We start from the raw sequence: 12,652 nt of genomic DNA on the forward strand, positions 1-12,652 counted from the left end.
AGTTAAATTTGGGTGATATTGCAGGGTCACCAGCCTGCACAAGAAAAGTCACACTCAAGCAACATGTTCATTACTGTGTTCCCTGACATCTCTTCCTATCTGATCCCCACATTTCCTACAGCCATGGCACAGTGAGTGACTTTCCTGGGGACATTGGCCTTTCTGGACACTCAAAAGGAACAGAAAGGCATGAAATATTTATCCCAAACACCTGTGAAAACACTGTTTAATCTGAAGGAGAGAATTTTGTCTTTTTGAATGATAAAGCTGCAATTTCACAATTCACAGTATCACAAAATAAATCAACATAAGGCTACACCAAAACCAGATCCTGCCCTCTCCTCTGCACTGCCCCTGCTCTTACTGGGCCTTAGCCAGCTCGAGAACCCAACTCGAGAACCCACAGAATACAACTGTCCTTTTCTCCTGGATGCTTTTTCTGCCAAATCTGTAAAGTAAACCGACTCACAGAGAAACTGGATGAGCCCCACAGCTGGTGCAAGGCAAGAAATGGACCTGCAAACCAAGCCTAAAAAGGAAAGACTACAGAGGGACAATTCATATCTCTTTCTCACAGTAAGTGGAACCATGAATGAGCTCAATTCCCCTCCCACAGATTCACTCTTTCTCTTCAGTAAAGACATACCATAAGAGAGCTTTTAGTTTTAATGCCGCAGTTGAGAGCTTTGGCCTATTAACCTCTGTAGCTGTTATGACAGAGAAAAAAAGACAAAAGAGAGTTAATCTACTTGCTGTCCACCAGGATTTTTTCTAGGTGTGGTTAGGGTCAATATTTAAACTTTTCTATAGAGTGTTTTCACTCTGTACGTCAGTGATCTTTAAACGCGATGGGCAGCCATTAGCACCTCTCAGCAGAACAATATGAAATATCAGCGTGGAGAAGGATGCAGATCAAGCGTGATGGATGAGAATAGGGTGGAGGAACACAATTTGTCTGTTTCCTGCTGCTTGTGCTCTCTCTGTAACTCCTGGTTTGGAGAACATCCCACCAACAAGAAAATGGATCTGTGGGTTTGGGTTTTTTTAAATTTCCAGACCTGGAGTAGGCTTTTTTTCCCCACCTCCAGTCCCAGGCTGGGTTGAGAAAACCTTAACAAGGCACTGTGTCTCATTTTGTATCCTTCATGCTTCTCTACAGAGACTAAATACAAGTCAGAGCAGAGGGAGACACCTTAACCACTTACCAGAAACACCCACAACCGAGTCTAGCAGAAGTCAGTCATCACCCCAGAGAACAATCCTATAAATGGTTGCGGGATCTATTTTTTTAACTCTGTGGCGAAATACTACACTATTTTTTGCTTGTTCATTTCTTGTGTAGTGTACTAGAGCCAAACACACCCCTTGTTCCAAGGCAAATGTGAAATGAAAAGCAGCCTGCCACAGAGTATCCTTCCTGCAGCTCCAGGAGACACTGCCCTGAAACTCCTAAAATTTCAGCTCATTTCCAGGGCAATGAATGGCACCTCCTCTAAGGTTTCTCAGTCAGTGGGAATGTCAGAAACAAGAACTTAACCCACACGTCAATCACAGTTTTTGGGAAGAGAAACCACATTCTGGCTATTACACATTCCATTACACTATGCAACAGTTAAGCTTTTTGTGGTACACCAAAAACAGGGAGCTCATGTTTGCTGATATCAATGGGAATGGCTTTCTCTTCCCATGGCTGGAATAAGGAAATTGCTAGAAAGACCTAACCACAGCCAAGGAACCACAAAGTAAATGGTAGAACAAGTGCATGCCCACGGACAGCTGTTTTGGGGTATGAGATGTGCTCTAAACCTACATTTCCCCAGATACCTAAATGCTGTGATTGTACCACTGTGGCATCTCCACTCTATCCAAATTCCTCTCACCGTTTTCCAGACAAGAGTATTTATACCAGCCTGTTTAAATGCTTTTGAAGGTCAGTACCTGAACTGGCAAGGCCACCATGCAGACATTCATTGTCATGTGCTGCAATTGAGTGGTGAGGGGTGGTATGGAAGGGGAAAAGAAAAACCATCACAAATACTGCTGCTTAAACTGCTGAAAGCAGTCACCAGCACCCCTGGCAGGAATATGCAAGTTTTTAATTTTTACATTCTGCTCCATTTCTTCTCTCTGCTCAGTGCCAGCATGAGCATTTCTGCTGCTGCACAGTGAAGTACAGAATTTATGCGACTGAAAAAAAAAAAACCCCGTTGTTCTCTACCCTATGCTGACAGCAGACATTTCCAAAGTTTTGTTATGCACATATAATTAAAGCAGATGAAGTAGAGAAATATGTTGCATATTTGAAAGAGAGATGTACAATGCAGATTTATCTGCTATTCAGGATCATTACTGGCACAAACTTTAGAAACTTAATTTTTCCTCTGAGTAAAAGTAAGACCACTCAAACGTCAAAGATTTTGCCAAAATCTTTCTTCTGGATCAAAGATATTTTCCCTCAAAACAAGAAATTTTCCTGATAGTTCCTTTCAAATAATGCTGTAAAGGAGCTGAAAGACAAAGGCAGCAGAGCTGGATCCTGCCTTCACTGAAAGAAATAACAGAAGAGCTGGGTTAACCATAATCTTGCAATATACAACACAAGGTTAATGGAAAATCAGCTAATCAAGGTATCAGAGGACACCAGGCTACACAGGTGAAGCTTTGTCTGTCCTATCTGGAGCAAGAGATAGGATAAAATTTACATGCTATTGTGAATAGCTCCTGAAAAGATATCTTTGCACTGACATGCCCTCTGCAGTGTCAATTTAACAGATCTGCTTGCTCAAATCATACCTTTATCAGGGCAGGAATATCATCTTATAGTATTTCTACCTGGAATGAGAAGTGAGGAGAGGAAAGCAATAAAATTTCTGTTATTGAGAACTTATCACTAAAAACAAGCACACTCTAATATATTACCAAATATTTATTTGTTTCCTAATAAAGGCTGTTTTCTTCTTCAAAGGAAGTTTGCAACTATGCCAAGCAATTTACAAAAACGACATTGCTTTGTGGACAAATGGAATTATAACTACTCCATGAAGTGTAATGATCAGTGCCCTACTCACACCACAGAAACCTAACCCCGCTCCAAAAACCCAGGGATCATAACAGAACAGAGCCCTTTCCCTCCAACTGTGTGCTGCCATACAAAACCACAGTAGAGAGGAACCTTAACACGAAGTTTCATTTTCAAACCTGCTGAAATGATGCTGCTTTATGGGGTACATACTTCAGCAGTGCCTACTTCATCCACAAGAGTCCTTCTATAAACCAGTAAAACTGCAGAGCTCATACTTCATCAGGAGAGAATATGGACACACGTGGAGCTCCTAATACAGATTTGTTAATGGATGCCCCACTCCACATATCCTTTCCTCATTTACAGAAATCACACCCCATGGAAAGAGAACTGATCTTTTTTTCTGTCTTTCTTTCTGTGGAGAACACTCCAGGAAGAAGGAAATCACTTTGCTTTTTTTGCCTGAGCTTGATGATAAAAGACAAGTGACTTTGGAAAAACTCTAAAAACACCTGATCAGATTTGGGTCTCAGACACTCAGAGAAGTCTGACAGTAAGCAGATGAAGAATACAGGCTCTTTTCAAGCTGCAAACATCATCATTATATGAATTTAGGTATTCATTACTTTAATTCATTTTAGTGGTGTGAGCCAAAAAGTGGGACGTGCTTGGAAAACCCACGTGCTCAATGCCTTCCCCAAAAGCAAGATGGATGAAGAGCAGTCAGCCAGGGTTTGGTGCTCTTACAGGAACCACATTCTCTGAAGCCCTGTCCCACTCATCTTCTCAGACCTGTCCACTCATCTTCTCATTTTTGAGGGGCACTGGTCAAAAGACCAGGGGCACTGGTTGGAAATTAACCCCTCTGCTAATAAACATCAGGAAGAAAACCGTTCTCAGCAGCGGATGGAAACTGAATTGCACACAGCAGACAGAAAAATCAGTTTTGCTGTGCAGTCTGGAACTGAACTAACAGTCAAAGCCTAGGCAGGAGAAGCACTCTCCCTCCAGAAACAGAGACTTCCTGCACCTGATTAACATCACTCACAGGTGGAAACCCTCTGCAGGCAGGTAGTGACTAAAGTTAGGCCTTTATTTTTACTCACCAGGATCAGAACTGCAGATTTACCCCCTTTCCTCCCAGCACTCCCTGTGTTTATGCAGTCCTTCAGGGCAGGCAAACCACACAGCATTCCATCATCTCTCCTGTATTTCTCCTTCCTCTCCTGCATTTTATCTGACTCTGAAATGAAAACGGGAGAGAGGGCGGCAGGTTAGAGGGAAGCCTGCAGAGGATTCCTCCTCCCCAGATTAGGATTTAATTGTATTCCTAGTGAGTCCCTTCTGGTTGCACTCGGTCTTTCAGATGAATGTTTCATCAATATGATTAGGATCACATCCCTCAGTCTCCTCTATTTACACAATCGGTTCTGACAGCTCAGAGTATAGTACTCCCTAAAGGAAATATTAGATACCACCCTATCTTTTTATTCAAATCATATTTTGCACTCCACACTTTCCAGCTAATATCATTCTCCTCTGTATTACATATCTGTGATACCCAGAAAGCACTAAAATCCTCCACCTAATAAGGATTAGATTAATATTTATATTAGCCATACTCATATCATTATGATCACTGTTATGAAGATCTGGGGAAAAGGATGAGTGGGCTACAGAGCTCAGGGGTCTGGGGGATTGGGCTTGAATGTATAAAACAATGTGGGGCAGTAATGATGATGATGATGATGATAATAATAATAATAATAATAATAATATTAGTAGTAGTAAATAATGATACTACATAATGAAAGTCACAGTTTTCACAGTCATGGGGTGGACGGCATGAGGCAAGTGCCGGCGGGCCCCGTCTTCTTCGCCTCATTCCCCCCTCCTCTACTTTCGACCCAGAGCCGAGACCCCCCAGCCGAACTCCGCCGGCACCGCAGGCCGATATTCCCGTAGGGAAGGAGAATTTCTGAAACGTAACGGTACCGCGGGAGCCATCGGGGGCCCATTCCCACTTCGGCGGCCGCCGCCCCAGAGGCGACCCTGGGCGGGGGCTGTAAAAATCACCTTTCCCGGGACAGGCCCCCTCCATTAACGCCGCGCTCCCCTCAGAGAGGAGGAGCTGGGAACACGCGAGCAGGTGTTAATAAGGCGGCGATGAGGAAGGTGGGAGCGGAAATTCAGACCGAAAGTAAAACCCCATCCCATTGCTCGAAGAGAAAACACACCGAAAAATATCTGCTCCTTCCTCCCCGGAGCGCGGAGGTGGCCGCCCTGAGGAGGAAGGAGTCCTTTCCCCAGAGAGGGTCGGGGCGGTGCCGTCGGAAGAAAGAGCTTCGGGGTCGTTTCGTTTTCCCCTCCGGGTGTGAAGCCAGGGCGATACGGTTTGGGGCGAGCAGCGAGGGATGAAGTTTCGTTGGAAAAAAATTACCAGAGGGTTGTTCTCGACGTGCCAGGTCTGCTTTAACGAAAACAACACCAAAAACCAGAGTCTTCGGCGAGGAACGGCCTCAATCCATGGGACGAGCCCGTCTCCGCTGCCTCTGTTGCCCCGCCGGGCGCTCACGCTATTTAAAAACCAGAGCTACGCACCCAGAGCACCGAACCGCTCCCTGGCTTTAAGGGAGGGAATATCCCAGGGAACTGCTAACTCGAGGGCAGCGCTCCCGGGGTGCGTAGCCCGGCTTCAGGGCGCCGGCGGGGGGAAGGAGCCGAGCCCCGAGTCGGGCAAAGCCTTTGCCCCGCCGGCGGCCGCCGAGGTTGGGATTCTCCCTGACCTAGAACGAAGTTTTCCCTCTCCAGGGCGCACACTCCAGCTCCCGCCGCACACCACCGCAGCGGTGTAAACAACTACTGTTTATTTCTTTATTCCGCTCTAGACCAGCCGTGCCCGTGCAGCTCACGTTTCAAACTCGAACGCAGTTTTCATGCGAGAGCGTCGGAAGTGGCGGGGCCGGGGCCGTTCCCTGCCGGCGCTCGCTGCCAGCCCGAGGCGGTGCCGCCTTTCCCGGCACACGCCCGCCTCACCCGGGGCGTGGGGGCTGCGGAGGAAGGGGCGCTCACCCTCAGGGTGTCCCCCTCCCTCCAAAGCCGCGAGAAAAGGAGGAGCTTTCCGCCCGCAGCCCGTTGTTTGTGGCAGTAAATTACATCACGAAGCAAAGTGCAAGGGTAGTTAACTTTATCTTTTGTTAATGTAAACAAATAAAAAGCATTCAGTTCCTTGATCTTTATTTAAACTTGGCGTTGTTTATCAGTGTCATCCTATGAAGATTAATTAGATACCTTTATTCACAATTTGGCGTCTGACGCCCCATTTTAGGAATGCATTATAATCACAAGGTGTTAATTGGGGCCAGCCAGGCACTTACGTTTCTATTAAACAGTGTGAGGACTTTTCACGAGTATTAATTTATTTTTCACTGTGCGGTGCAAAAATATACAGCTTTTTATAACACAGCGCGGCGGAATCGTGCTGTGTAATCGGGGCTTTCAGGGTGGGTGGGGACGGCCGCAAGCCGCCGCACGCCCCCGCAGGGGACGAGGGACAGCCCTGCCCGGGGGCTTTTCTGGGAGGGGGTGGCCCCACTGGGAAAAAAGGAATAATATCCTCGGTCTTTAGTCTCTTAAAAATTGCCCCAAGTCCCCATCCTGTTCCACATGGGGTCCTTGGGCAGAGGAAGAGCTGACAGGACAGCTTCCCAGAGCGCAGAGGCGAAGCGCTGATCGAAATCTCCTCGGACACCCGCCGCGCCCCTCTCCGGAGGAGGGGGAGCCCCTGCCGGTACCCCCCGACAGCGTTACCCCCACCGGGGACAGCCCCGGCCTGAGCCCTGGGTTTATTTTGTTTGCAGCCGGGAATCGTTAACAGCTTAATCCCATTACTGCTTGCATATCCTCAGGAAAGGTCCCACTGCCGCGGGAGCTGGGATTCAATCGCTCTGCCAGAAGCTTTCCCCTCAGATAAGCGGGCAGGGGAATTTCTTGCCCTGTTCCGGGAAGCGGAGGGGGTGAGAAGGGGCGGCGGGCGGAGGCGGGCTGGGCTCACACAGCGCTGCCCGGGCCGAGCTCACAGCTCGCCTGTCGCAGAGGCGAGGGATGGGAGCGAGCAAGGGGACAGGAGACCGTCGTATTTTGGAGCGAGCCGGGGCTCCCAGCTTCTGCAGAAGATGCACAGGAAAATGGGAAGCAAGAGGCAAGAGACTTTAAAAGAAAATTAAGGAAAAAACCCACACACAGCGAGTACAAAAGATAAAGTGCCAGCACTGCAAAGGATGGTTAGATATAAAGACCCATCCCCTAGGATCGTGCTCCCTCCTCCCCTTTTGGGATACCCAGCAGAGACAAAGATGAGGCAGAGCCATATTGTCTTATGCCTGGCACCACCACATTTATTAAAAATTACTACTATCTACACAGAAAAAAAAAACCAGAAACAAGTTTATTGGGAGGCAAAAAAGTTTTGGGCCAGTTGCTCTGGGGCAGTTTAAAATGGCTGAAAGTATAGGCAAGAATGGGTAAAGTTACATCACTTCCAGTTTCATACAGGGCAGCTGAAAAAGTTACTTGACATACACATAAATAGAAATCTCCTTTTGCAATGTGTCATATGCTAATTTAGATTAATCAAAAAATGCCTTTTGAACTTCAAAACACCACCGGATGTCCTTCCAATGAACAGCTATAGGTCAACTATACATTATTCCACAATATTCTACAGTGTACCTAGACAAAACACCAACTGTACACTTTGTTTTTGGCCGCCTCAATAAAGGTTAGGCTTTTGGGATGGAGGCAGGGTTTTTTAATGCAAGTTCTAAGCTAAGAAAAGTCAGATTTGTCATTGTAATCCCGTTGGCAACAGGACCTTCAAGTCAAAATCCTGCCTGGCAAGCAGGCCTTATTTTGGCATTTACTGCCAAAAAAATAGTTGTAGCTGAGCAATATCCAACTCAGCCAACTGTGTTGTGGATGGGCTGAAAAAACCAGCTCAGTCTAAAGCAGAACATAGCATTTGTGCAGTTCCCTGCAACCCAGTTCCCTTTTATCAAGCAGGGAAGGAAATTAAATTTGGGATCCCACCCCCTCTTTCCTTGCTCAGGAGTGCATAGATTTGATCAGGCCTCTGATCCAACCCAAACTGTATACTTTAGTGTCTCCAATAAATATGCCTCATATTTAGACACTAGAGTACCTCACAGCTTCTGCATATGGTTCCTTCTCATAAAGGGGAAGAATTCTCCCATGGTTTGCTCTTTCCCTACTTTGTTACCTGCAACAGTCAAAAAGCTTTGGCACCTTCTTTAGAATTGCACACAACAACTCAAGGTGGAAGGCAAGAGTCTTTTTGGCAATTGTAATGCAAAAAAAACCCCAAGGCCACCCTGAAAAAGAAAAAAAAAACCATAAAACCCAACAAAAACCAGCCAACTGGAATAAAAACTATGCTTTAAGAACTAGCATAGAACGCATAGTAGCCCATGCCTTTTGAAGTGTCTTTGTTGTAGTCCTCAGCATTAATGTCCTCACATTTCATTGTTGGGGAATTTTCGTTGCTGGAAGTGCTAGGGGAAAGCCGTCTTCTCTTACAAGCACCCGTGTAGACCCCAGAATCATTTGAATCTAGAGACTTTATAGAGGGTGGAGTCTCTATCCAGGATGAGCCAATTTCTTCTTTCACCTTGTCCTTGGAAAGCTGGTCTTCAGTGAATCCCGGAGGACTCGTTCTTGAGGGCCAAGTTAGTCCCGTGGTCATTTTTCGCTGGTAAGAGCCCCTGCTCCCCCAGCCTGCCATGGACGGGAACGTCGGGTCGGGGTAGTATCCCAGAGCGTGGGATGTCTGGAGCGGGAGGGATTTGATGCCATAAGGGAGCAAGGTGCTGTGAGAATACTCCGTCTCGTAGGAGTTCATGTCCAGTTTGTTGGCATTGGGCTGCTGCACGGGCGTCACAAACCACCGCTGAGGAGAGCTGGCCACCTCCTCGTTCTGCTGCGGGGACAGCAGGCCATTTGTCTGAGGGACAGTTCTCTCACCGTTGTAAAACCTGGCTGGGGGCAGGTTGTTGACAAACTGTTCCTGGAAGAATGGCTGCACACTGTATCGGGCACCAGGGACGATCTGGTGGGATCTAGGAGAATCCGTGGGAGATGGAGTTAATCTGTCATTTTCGGATGCTGTGTACATGCTACAACATAAAAAAGGAATACTGAGTGTTTTTCTTTACAATTCCACTATGACAGTAACACAACACAAAAACATGAAGAAACTAGGTGTTTCTTAATTAGAATCATAACTGCATTTAATTGGATAGCTATTTGTTTTAATCTGATTTACACTGTAAATTTTCTACTACTGCTATAAGCAGTAGCACAAGTGAAGGCAGAAAATTAATATTAGGCAAGTCTTCTGCCTAAAGAAGCTGTCTGTTCTGTGGAGACACCCAATATAGTGCTGCCAGTAAAATCTGCAGGCCAGCTAGGTTCTGGCAACACAAGTTTCCTACCAAAATTCAGAAGGCAGCAGAAAGACAGGTCATCTAGACAATACACTACTCAAGACATTTTAACATAAGCAAAATCGCCAGTAGAAGTACTGGTGCTAAATAACTGAATTAATGTCTAAAGAAAAACCCTTCCACAGGCATTTCAGGTCAGAATCATGCCTCCTAGACTGACACATTTGCAAAAGAAAATACAAGTATACTTACGAGTCATAGTTGTCTCTGAAGCCTTTTGCAAAAGGATTATGGTCAATTTTGAGCTGTGTAATCTGAAAGTGAAAACAGAATATATTAACATGAGATGGTGAACCCACAAATCAATTTTGTTCTTAATTGCAATTTTATACATCCATACTTACATCAGTGTTTTGATATGCTGTAACTGCTATGAACTGCGTTTCAGGAAAAATAAACGTTTGAGTCTTTGATGAATCATTCAGATCTTCAACACCGTCTTCGGTCACTTCCACAATGTGAAGTCGGGGCTGGTACTTGTGTAGCGACTGAAGTACTATCATCTAAAAGAAACCATGAAAGAGACAACATCTTTAGACAAAGTGCATCTAGCATTAAAAGACCTATTTTACAGCATGACCTTTTTTCCCTGTAAATTGTAATCCCTTGGTTTAGAAATGGAGCCGTTTTAACTGTTATCAGGAGCTGAGTCACAGCTTGCAGCCCTGCTTTACTAAAAGCTATCAGCTACCCTCCCACTTTTTGAGCAACTCCAGGGGATCAATATAATAGCTAAAACAAAAGTAATTCGCACATCGTATTCCAACATTTTCAGCTATTCATACGGCGAAACAAAGAAAACAAGCTCTATGACCCAGGTCAAGAAGTGAACGAGTCACAAGCACGGTGACCTAGCGGCTCGATGACATGCTGTAAACGCCCCAAAACCCAGGGCTCCCCCGTTGAGCCACCAAGAGCCCCTCAGGCCTCCCTCCCCCTCCTTACCTGTGCGTTGTTGTTGTTAGCACCTTTATTGTTCGTTAGCTTCAGCTTCCCGAAAGAAATCTCCTGCCTCATCCAGTGAGCCCCGGTGTTCGGCGACTCGGGGTGAACGTAGACCTTGTTGCCTGGGGAAGACAAGGCGGTGAAAGGCGGGCCGGGCGCGGGGCTTTGTTCCGCCGCCGCGCAGCCCCCGGGCTCCCCCTCGGCCCCCCTTCCCACACAGCCCCCGCACACCAAAAGCGCTTCGCGGCGCAAAGAATCGCAAGACGACCCCAAAAACGCCGCTCGTCCCTCAGCAGGACGCCGGGTGTGGGGGAGACCCTGAAGGGAGGGGGAGGCAAACTGGGAACCCTTTCCGAGAAACCGACCCGCGAGGAAAGGGGGCGAGGAGATCCCCGGAACCTGCACCTACCTTGCATGTTGTTGTCGGCTTTGCCGCAGGTCACCCACTTGCCCCCCTGGAAACGCCAGTGGTTGGGGTCCGCCAACACCACCTCCACGAAGACGTTGTAGTGGGCCGTGGGGTTGAGGCCGGTGATGTTGAAGCTCAGGAAGGGAAACATTCTCCTGGGGAAAAGAGGAAAACCACAATGCTTAGGCGGGCTGGGGGAGGGGGCGCGGGCTCCGGCGGATGCTGTAGGCGGCCGTGGAGTACCCCGTCCGTCCCGGCACCAAAGAGACTAAGGAAGCAAGCGGAGAGCCCCAGCCGACCCCCCCCCCCCTTATCTCCGAGCCGCCGTGTGTAGGGAAACTGGGGAGTAGTTTCTCGGGGAAGACATCCCGGGGCACACCCGACGGACAGAGCATGCAGCTCCCACCCGGGGGAGCGGGTAAGCGCCACCCGACGCGGAACGTGCCCGGCGGTGCCACCCCCCCCCCCCCCCCCCCCATTCCCGACCACCACACCACTTCCCTCCGTTTCCATCATCCCCCTGCGCCCGCTTACCGGCCCTGCTTGGTGATGATCATCTCCGTCTGATGCCGGTGGAACTTGAGCCAGAGGGGCCGGTTGCAGAGGAAAACCTGCGCTCGCATCCCCGGGCCGGCGGCTGGCACTCCCAGCGCCCCGAGCCCGCCGCAGGAGCCCGACGCAGGAGGGTAAGGGCCGTAGAGAGGTCCGCCGCCCGTCGCCTGCCCGTACTGGTACCCGCCGCCGCCTCCGAACTGCGTCCGGCCGCCGGGCGGGCACACGGTGCCCGCGAAGCCGCCCGGGGACAGCACGGAGCCGTAGGGGTAGCGCGGCCCGCCGGGAGGCTGGTAGACGGCGCCGTGCTGCGCCGCCGGCGGGTACGGGAACAGGGCGCAGGGCCCCCCCAGGTCGGCCGCGGGAGGCCCGGGGGACTGCAGGTAGTAGCGCTCGGGGCTCAGGCTGTCCATGGAGTAGCGGGCGGCGGCGGCCGGGGGCAGCTCCTCGTCCCCGCATGGGGTGGCCTTGCGACCATCCGGCTTGGGGGCGGCGAAGGGTGGCTCGACGGCCTCCGCCTCGCCCAGGATGGCGGGGGCCGCTCCGAACTTCTTGGGCATCTTGTCCAGGTCAAGGTGAGATGGCGATCCCGAACCGGGAGGCCCGCGGGAGCCGCCAGCAGCGCCTGTCCCAGCTCCAGCTCCCACGGCTCCGGTGCGTCCGCCGCCCTCCAGCGGGTAGAAGGGGGCGCCCGGCAGTGGCCCCGCCGCCGTCACCAGCGGCTCACCCAGCTGCATCCTCGATGGGCGGTGCGTTCGAGCTCCCACTCAATCCTGCGTCAACCCCGACCTGTGGCCGCGCAGACCTATACTTCGGCACTGCTTCGCCGCGGCAATTTATACCGGGCTCCTCGGGCTGCCGGGGAGGGGCTTGCGCCGGGCTGCCTCGTCTTCGCCCTCCACCCCCGCCGGCCCATTGGCTGGGCCGCGTGATACTAATTTAATTAGACAGCTACTAATTGGAACAAGTCACCTGTGACTTTGGTGCGCGCCCCGTCCCCTTCCATGGCCACCCCCCCCACTTCCCGCAGCCGGCTACCCGAGGGGCTCTGGCCCGCTCCGTGCCCCCACGTCGCTCGGACTGACGGGGGCTCCGCATCACCCCGCGGTGGCTGCGGTGGAGGGCCCAGCTCTCCCCTTCCAGAAAAAAAAAAAAAAAAAAAAAAAAAAAAAAAAAAAAAAAAAACCACCCAAAAACAAAAAA

General features: G+C 49.6%; 1 protein-coding gene across 1 annotated transcript; it reads right to left on the reverse strand.

Moving 5' to 3' along the window:
• Positions 1-8,452: 8,452 nt before the first annotated feature.
• EOMES (eomesodermin) lies at positions 8,453-12,226 on the reverse strand. The gene is made up of 6 exons (XM_041466599.1): positions 11,432-12,226; positions 10,898-11,052; positions 10,489-10,610; positions 9,888-10,046; positions 9,736-9,797; positions 8,453-9,213 (listed from the first exon to the last, which is right to left on the reverse strand). Exons 1-6 carry the CDS (start codon positions 12,184-12,186, stop codon positions 8,478-8,480), a joined length of 1,989 nt encoding a protein of 662 aa, XP_041322533.1. The 5' UTR covers positions 12,187-12,226; the 3' UTR covers positions 8,453-8,477.
• Positions 12,227-12,652: the final 426 nt, after the last annotated feature.

This window comes from Pyrgilauda ruficollis, unplaced genomic scaffold (assembly GCF_017590135.1).
Source record: "Pyrgilauda ruficollis isolate IOZ18807 unplaced genomic scaffold, ASM1759013v1 scaffold2, whole genome shotgun sequence".
In the NCBI taxonomy this organism is placed as follows: Eukaryota; Metazoa; Chordata; class Aves; order Passeriformes; family Passeridae; genus Pyrgilauda; species Pyrgilauda ruficollis.